Source organism: Hyaloscypha bicolor, assembly GCF_002865645.1.
Source record: "Hyaloscypha bicolor E unplaced genomic scaffold K444scaffold_15, whole genome shotgun sequence".
In the NCBI taxonomy this organism is placed as follows: domain Eukaryota; kingdom Fungi; phylum Ascomycota; class Leotiomycetes; order Helotiales; family Hyaloscyphaceae; genus Hyaloscypha; species Hyaloscypha bicolor.
The window spans coordinates 33,734-42,269 of record NW_020194517.1 but is presented as its reverse complement, the minus strand read 5'-3'; the positions used below and the strand labels follow the sequence as shown (position 1 = coordinate 42,269).

Below are 8,536 nucleotides of genomic sequence, written 5' to 3'. Positions count from 1 at the left end.
GAGGGAGGATGGGACTATATATATCTGAATGATGATGTACAGGGATCTGAAGGAGGCAGGTGAAATAAGTGGGTCCTCTTTCAACACTCCCCAACGACCTAAACGCCATAGAAAACAAGTAAAAGGTCATAGAAAGAGAAAACATGAACCAAATATAGATTTATTCCCGGAACTTGCCATAGCCATGGTCTCGTTAAACCCCCTGCAAAACCTCTGCGAGCGAAAAGGCAGGAGGAAGAGTACCGTTCTATGCAGTTATAACGTCTTCCATAGTACCGCAAGGTTGGTCTGTCAGCAGGTTTCTAAGCCCAGTGCGTCTCTAAATGCTTCGAAAGGGGCTTTTTGCAATGCTTTCGTAAGTCCGTCGGCAACTTGCTTAGCAGTCGATACGTATTCCAACTGAATTGTCTCATCAGCAATTTGCTCTCTAACCCAGTGATGTTGAATGGCGATGTGCTTCGTTCGAGCGTGGAATCGAGGATCTTTCGCAAGGGCAATAGCGCCTTGATTATCGCAGTAGATTATCGTGGCGTGAGTTGTGCTGCTTGGGTTGAGATTTGCAGGAGTTGTCGTAGCCAGATTGCCTCTTTTGCAGCTTGGGTTTAACCTCAATATTCAGCTTCGCATGTAGACAGGGTGATAGTAGGCTGTCTTTTTGCAGACCAACTAATAGCACCACTTCCGATATTGAAGACGAATCCAGAGGTAGATCTTGACGTTGCCATGTTACTAGCCCAGTCCGAATCGGAGTATCCTGACAACGCAGCCAGTTCTCCTCGATAAGTGAGCTGATGTGTAAGAGTGCCATGGAGGTATTTGAAGATTCGTAAGACGGCAACCATGTGCTTTGGCGTTGGGTTAGGAGCGTATCTGCTCACGCAAGAGACAGAAAAGGCTATATCCGGACGACTTCCAAGCATGGCATATATCAGTGTACCAACGTGCGATTGATATAAAGCCTTGAAACCAGGTTTAGCAAAGTAACCATCCTCCGCTGGTTCAAGGCGAGTAGACTCCATAGGTGTAGTTGCACAGATGGCATCCCAAACTCCAGCGTTGCGAATAGCTTTAGAGAGGTAAGCTTGCTGACCGATTCGGGGAGTGCGATTTTGACGATCCCGAGTAATAGACATGCCTAAGTAGAAAGCAACTGGGCCTAGGTCGGTCATTGAAAATCTGTGCGCAAGCTCGAGCTTAATCTCATGGAGGACTATAGAGTCAGGTCCAATGAGGAGAAGGTCATTAACGTAGACGGCAATATAGCTGGTACCACGTGGAAAGACGGAGTTATTAGCGTCAATGGCTTTGAAGCCTTTAGAGACGAGGAAGTCGGAGAGGGTTTTATACCACACGCGTGGAGATTGCTTGAGACCATATAAAGCTTTGTTCAGCTTGTAAACACGTCCAGAATTGTCACCTAAGCCAGTAGGTTGTTGTACATAAACATACTCCTCGACGAGGCCGTAGAGAAAGGCAGTCTTGACATCCATTTGTTCGATTTCGAGGTCGAGGTCGGCTGCAATTGCAAATAGAGCTTTGTAACTCATGGGCTTGACGACAGAGGCAAAGGTTTGATCGTAGTCGATACCAAATTGTTGCTCATATCCTTTGGCAACCCATCGGGCTTTGTAACGTAGAATCTTTCCACTAGTTCCTCTCTTGTATTTGAAGATCCATTTGCCTGGAAGGACCTTTTGGTGGTGAGGAGGTTCTACAAGATTCCAGGTGTTGTTACCAATGAGAGAAGCGAACTCTTCTTTTGCGGCCTGGAGCCATTTCACACTGTCTTGCCGACTTATTGCTTGCTTCCAAGATTGAGATTCGTAAGGCTCAAAGGGAGAAGCTTCAGCTAATAGACAGAAGCGGTTGATAGTGGGTAGCTTTTGATTGACTTTCGAGAAGAGGGCATGTTGATTCTCACCGGCGAGTTGATTTCGGATATCAATAGAGGCGTGCATGGCAGCAGAGAATTGGTGCTGGCGATGAAATTGGCGACCTATGAGTGCTCTAACATTACGCCTCCGCAGGCGGCCAGATCGTCTTGGTGTATCGGATTGGGCAGAAGGAGATTGTAAGGACTCTAAGGTTGGAATGTCTGGAACAAGGGCTGTATTGTGTTGCCTTGAAACTCTTTCAATTCTTCGACGAAGCCTTCCTGACTTTCTAATAAGTGAGTTTTGAGGAGAGGCTGGTTCATCAGCCTCCAGGTCCATTGGGGTAGTACTATCAGGGCGATGAATTTCAGAGTAGAATGGAAGATCAGAATCATCGATAGAAGGTACCCTGAGGCGGTTGTCTTTGCCAACATCTCTAATCGTACGGTATTCTTGGAAATGGACTGCTGCAGCACGCAGAACTCTGCCTTTGTCGTTGAGAATTCGAATGATATGAGGGCTGTCGAATCCAACAAAGCTTCCTGGTGCAGCATGATCATCCACAAATGTCCTGAAGTTCTTTTGGCAATGTTTCCTCCTCGCCCGGTGGTACAGGTATCGTCGAGCCAGGGCAGATGCGATAAATCCAGCATTCACTCCGTGTAAAAGGGAAACCTTGCCAGACCCCTCAAAGAAAGCCCCTGAACAAGACATGTCCACGCATTGTTCGAGACACTCAATATTTCCAGTCCCGCCAGCTGAGATATCTACGTTGTCGTACCTAAAAGACACTCTCAAGACGTGCTTGGCGGTTCCGTACCAGATTGTAATAGATAGGAGACGGGGAGTCTTGATTGAGTGTTGGTGCCGTGATTCGGTTTGAGAGGGATGGACTGCGGGCTCTTCGTGTTGACCTTGAAGGTTCATCTCTGCACCTTCAACACCTGACACGACGGACATCGGCTCGCCCCACAGGACGGGCAGTTGTCGATCGAGAGGGTCATCCCGGTGTGGTTGCAGGTGCAACACACCCAGACCCAAATCATTACCCTCTTCCCTTTTTTTGGCTTTGGCATTGAGGCCGATATGTATCCCAATCCGCACTTTTAGACCAATTGAGGGCATCGATGTCGGTGACAGGAGTGTAGTGTCGATTCGAAGGAGATCGCTTTTGGGGGGCCAATTCCCTCTCTGTCTCGCCGAATTTGCTGGAAAAGAAAACTAAAGGATGAATTGAATTGGATGCTCATTGAAGGAGAAGACGAAATAGAATTGAGAACGAAGCGAGAGATTGGCTTAACTCGATTCGGCGCTCGCGAGCACATGGTAGGCTTCAACCCCTGGGCCGGGGATGTTGCGTGTAAAGTCCAGCCCGTGGAACTTCCCCAAAATCATGGCATCATGCTCGCATCGAGGACGACCCACAGAGAACGGCGGTGTTGAAGCTCCCGTCCTCCTTGAGCGGTAAGCAGCTGCTTGATGGGCGATTCAGCTCCTAGGGCCCGCTTTCCCTGCACCTCCACCGTCCATGCGCGGAAGTCTCGGTGGTTGACTTGAAGCAGAGGCACGGTGTCGATTGCCTTTCGAATTGGAGGGCGCGTGAACGATTTGTGTATCCGACAGCTTCGACAGAACGGCGGTGCTTCCAGTGAGCCTAATGTGACCCGTCTGCGAACCGCGAACTTGGAGGTACTGGATTGCGCCCCTCGATGATATGGTCAGTCAAGATGGCGAAGTTTCGGGTTGTTGCAGGCTATTCAAACTTGACTCGGACTCGTGCCTGGATCTTGCATAATGGTATCCCCAACGTTTCCTTGCGCTCACCGCAACTCAGACCGCTGAGGGCAAACTGGCCCGAGCTTTAGGTAGGTGCTCTTGAGGGTGTTGGACGAAGCGTACTGATTCTCTAACGCAGTATAAGCCCCTTCATCATCAACGACCCAAAATGTGTTGAGAAGCGTAGACCGATGCAAGTCAAAAGGATATATAGTGCTGTTGAGACCACTGAGCATGCTCCTGCCAGTATCGACGACCAAAGTTTGCAGGAGACTCCAGGGACGGAGACCATCCATGCAGAAGGTTGGGGACACAAGGGTGCGTACATCCTCCTATACTGCTTCTGTTGAGCTTGATCAGCAGTGTCATACAATGCGGCGAAATACTCAAGATGCGACGGTACCCCTGCCCTGCCAGCTTGAGCGTCTCCGTTCCCCTCCCGATACCAGAAGCAATTACGACTTTGCCCCATCGAGAAAGTTGACCATTTCGCCCAGTCTAAAAGCTTGTACTGGGAAACACGCCGTCCAAGATGTGGTCAAGAACCAGTTGGGGCTCGCAATCACACTTGCCAAACCCTCTCGATCGCCGTAGGCATTACAAGTGCGAAGAATGATTTGGAAACCGGGTTTCGATGAAGATATACGAAGAGAATTGAGAGCATGAATCGATTCAAACACTCGAAAGGGCCCAACTCTAGCATCTGCCACGTACTACCCTGATGCTAGTGGAACTGCTTGGCAAGATGGTGTGGGTCTTTTGGAAGTACTACATAAAGCCCAAAAAAATAAAATATTTGGAGCCTCAAGTTTTAGAACGGGTAAAATAGAGCTAAGTAACGTTCAACGTTGACAACATGGAGAGTGACGAGACAAGATCGGTAGAAAGGACGAAAATAGGAAATACGCCCACGAAAACTACCGCCAATGGCATCCCTGCGGTGCTACAGTAGAGGCACAAGGGTTGTGGTTAAATGCCTCCAGAAAAGTGCGGCTGCAGTAGTCTGCATATTGCATCATCTTTTTCCCTCTTCATACGCAAGAACAAGGGGCTTGCGCATGTTCGACGTCTTAGTAAGGGTAAGGGCAAGGGCCCTTTCTGGCCTCGGCTGTCTATACCAGACTCCTTCTGCCTGGTGAAACTGTTTTGATTTTTATCAAGAGCCCTGTAAGAGTAGACCATCAATTACAGAGGTCCTCCTGCGCTGTCCTGCTGCGTGCGAGTGCAAATCACCTGGTGCTGAAGGTAGAGGATGGTGAACCACGGTGCTTGGTTTTGAGGTGGATGACGGAATTATCCAATGCTGCTGCTTGGCTCGAGTCCCTGGGGTATGCGCACGGCGATATTCGGCCACCAAACCTTCTCCTCCACAGTGAGAATCACCTGAAGTTGCCGACTTTGACAACACAGCTGCCGTTGGTACCGCTTTTGAAGTTGGCATCGGTCCTTACGCCAGAGTACTTGGCGATGAAGGTGGAGAGCAACGCGGAAGCTTTGGGTATCTTGGCCCTCGTACGGAACAATTCGCGATAGGGTCAATCTTCTATTACATGATCCGTGGTTACGAGCCCTACGATAACGAATGGTTTGGGGAACGTCACGGACCGGTAATTGTTGACCTGCTTCAGAAGATGATGTTCCCAAAAACAGACGATAACCAAGTCGACAATATCATACGAAGTTGCTGGCATGGGGAATACGATTCTATACAGCGTTTGTCGGCTACCGTGAAATTGCTGGATGGTGTTGACAGTGGGAGATCAATGGTCATGAAGGAAGAAGACTATAAGTCAAGGCAGGGAGAGTGCAAGCAACTTCTGGCGAATAGACTTTTGGATATAGTGAAAACAAATGAGGGATGAAAGAGTTCCAGAGCTGGGACCCTTTCGGTTCGATCGAAACTAGAAACAAGGGATGCCAGCGTACGCGCGACTTTATTGTATAATACCCCAATTGTTTCCCATAAAGACGTTGCGCCTCATGTCTGCTTCCGATGTCAACCTCTCCATTTTTCTTCAGTGGTATTCCCCCCATGCATCTGATACCCCCTATCCTCCTCGGCTTGAACGCCGCTTCCCTCGACCGTACGTGCTCCCAGTTGGGGCTGGCCGACCAGAAGGATAAGGTCCCTTTCAAACACTTGTCCCGGCAGACCCCAAGGGATAAGTAGGTACACAGAGCTTGAGCTGCTGTGTGTCGACCTGTGGGAGGAAGCTTATTTGATTCTGCACTGTACCATGGTCTAGCGCGTGCGTACTACGGCCCGAGTCCTGCCTGGGAACTTGCCGAAGATCCAGTCCCAAGACTTGTCCTCCTTCTTAATACGCCAGCAAGCGCTGCTCGTCTACAGTTTCCCATGGGATATTCATCCCCGTGCTCGAACCCTGCTTATCTTTACTCGAACACCCGTCATCGTCGCTGCTGAGATCAGGATCGCTGTCGGTCAAACCACCGTCGTCATTGTTGCTGGACGGCTCACCACCCTGCAATGCAAGAGCTTCGGCATGCACGGCTTTGCCATGTTGGAGTCGCGTACACGTCGCATCCTTATGAATACGGCCTGCCTCCGCGGCAGTCGATACAATCGGGCCACTGGACGAGAGCCGAGATGAGGTATACCGGGTAAAGCCAGTCAAGAGGAACGAATATTGCTCTATCGGCTTGATGGCTAAGTCGTCAATGTTCCCAATAAGCCGATGCTCTCGATAAGTTGGGCAAGCTAGCTAAAAGAGACTCCTTGCCCCTCACAACCCTCCCAGACCACCGCTATAAAGGAGAAGCAGTGTATGTAGTGCGGACGGGGTCGGCGTCGGCAGGATATTATTAGATGATCGACTAAGGTTGCGGCAGTCAGATGACACATCTCTGTATCCATGGTTAGAGCCGCAGAAGGAGCCGGCGAAGGCAGTCGACCATCGGCTCCATGGCCCGGGGTGGCTCTTGGAGCCCGATCAAGGGACGGATTGTGACTTCGGAGAGTGTCGACGGGACTTTGAGTATACCCTATATTCGCGGCTGGATCTCTGCTAAAGATAGTACTTGCGCTTCCTTTGCATTGGGCAATCATCGGATATCACAACTATTCTTTGCCACCATTACTAGTATTACCATATCCTCCTCTTGCTGCGGCTGTCCTTGTCTGTCTCCTACCTCCTCCTCCTTCTCTATCCCCCTTTCCAATGGCGTCGGTGGAGAGATACGTTCCGGCTTTTCCGATCTGCTATGGGTGACTCCGCTATTATCCTGTTATTTGGTCGGGGTCTGCGGTGGCACGCTAGGGCAGTGGGAAGAAGGAGAGTAATTACGAGCTAAAGGAGGTATTGGTTTCTCCGGTTCCGCAAAGGATAAGTGAAGATTATATAGAGACAGGCGTATTAGCTGGATAGCGGAAGCTAGTTTCAAAGTAGCTTTAGTAATAGTAGCATTTGCCCGGGCCTGTTTAATTATATCTCTGATACTTATAGCTTATATGTCTTTGCTAATATCTGGCCCTATAAGTAATCCGAGATGCCATATATTATACGGGACTTCGATATCTTATATTATTCCCTATTTCCTTTCCTGGTATTATTGCCTTAATTCTTCTTATTTCTTATTAAATCAGTAATTAGTAACCTTATATCTGATTTCTAGGCTGGCCTTAATATTTCCTTTACTATATTCTATCTGTGGCTTTATATTTATTTAATAAGTTATTTTTATAACCCTTTTCTTCTTTATTATAAGATTAATATTAAGCTTTAAAGCTACTAATTAGTAATTATACTTATATTTTCTATAATATATAGCCTTATACTAAGGTTAGAATCTAGTCTATTATATAATAAATCTTATTATTAATATTTTTCTTACTAATAATATTATAAAATTCCCGATTATAATAAATATTTTTAACTTATATAATATAATAAGATTTTATAAGACTTAAAAGAATATTATTATTATAGCTTTTAGTAAAGCTTAATTTAAAGTAATATTATAAAACAAAGTAATAGAGCTTATTATTATAATTATTATTACTATTAAAGTCTCTATTATTAATCTAGAAATTAATATTATAAATAAGATTAAAAGTACTTTCTAGTCTAATTATAAAAGCAGGTAATATTAAAATTTATTTATTTATTAAAAAGTAAGAAATACTAAAATTACTATTTTTAGAAAATTATATTAAATCTTAATATAATTCCTAAAACCTTTTAAAATAGCCTTATAAAATAGAAAATAAATATATTTAGTATTTATAGGATTTTTTAAATAATTAAGTATAATATAAAATTATAAGAATTTTTATATTAGAAGAATTAAGATTATATTTGTTTTTATTTAGTAAATTAAATAAATTTTAATATTACTTGTCTTTATATAGGGCTTTTAGCCTTTTATTTAATTAATTCTATAATAGGGAATTAATTTTAGATATTAAAATATTTACTAGATTTTATAATAACTTTTTTAATATTATTTAAATATATAAATAAATCTAAATATATATTAATTTTATTTAATTTTATTAATTATTTATATAATTTTATTTAAACTATAAATTAGAGATTTTAATTTAAAGCATTTTAATTATCTAATTTTAAATATATTATTATTATTACTTTTATTTATTATTATTAATAAATTATTTATAACTTATTAAATATATATTAAATATTAAAAAAAAATACTAATTTTTTTTCTTTCTTTATTTTATTCTAGTTCTTTATTTTATAAATTATTATAATTTAGCTTTTAATTTTATTAGCTAATATAGTTATTTAATATAATTACTTATATTTTATTACTTATATCTCGTTATTTTCTAAATATATATAATATAGCCGCCTTATTAAAGAAATATATTTAAAATATATTAGAGATATTTAGAAAACCAAGTT

General features: G+C 43.8%; 2 protein-coding genes across 2 annotated transcripts; one reads left to right on the top strand and one right to left on the bottom strand.

The window, feature by feature from the left end:
* Positions 1-4,618: 4,618 nt before the first annotated feature.
* On the bottom strand, positions 4,619-5,395 carry K444DRAFT_700902 (uncharacterized protein). Its single transcript, XM_024888028.1, has one exon. It carries the CDS (start codon positions 5,089-5,091, stop codon positions 4,807-4,809), a length of 285 nt encoding a protein of 94 aa, XP_024742652.1. The 5' UTR covers positions 5,092-5,395; the 3' UTR covers positions 4,619-4,806.
* K444DRAFT_607121 (uncharacterized protein) lies at positions 4,776-5,684 on the top strand. The gene has a single exon (XM_024879115.1). It carries the CDS (start codon positions 5,201-5,203, stop codon positions 5,510-5,512), a length of 312 nt encoding a protein of 103 aa, XP_024742651.1. The 5' UTR covers positions 4,776-5,200; the 3' UTR covers positions 5,513-5,684.
* The last annotated feature ends 2,852 nt before the right edge of the window (positions 5,685-8,536 follow it).

What these genes read in the sequence shown, in the direction of transcription:
- K444DRAFT_607121 (XM_024879115.1), top strand. Translation starts at nt 5,201, where the DNA reads ATGATCCGTGGTTACGAGCCCTACGATAACGAATGGTTTGGGGAACGT.
- K444DRAFT_700902 (XM_024888028.1), bottom strand. Translation starts at nt 5,091, where the DNA reads ATGCCAACTTCAAAAGCGGTACCAACGGCAGCTGTGTTGTCAAAGTCG.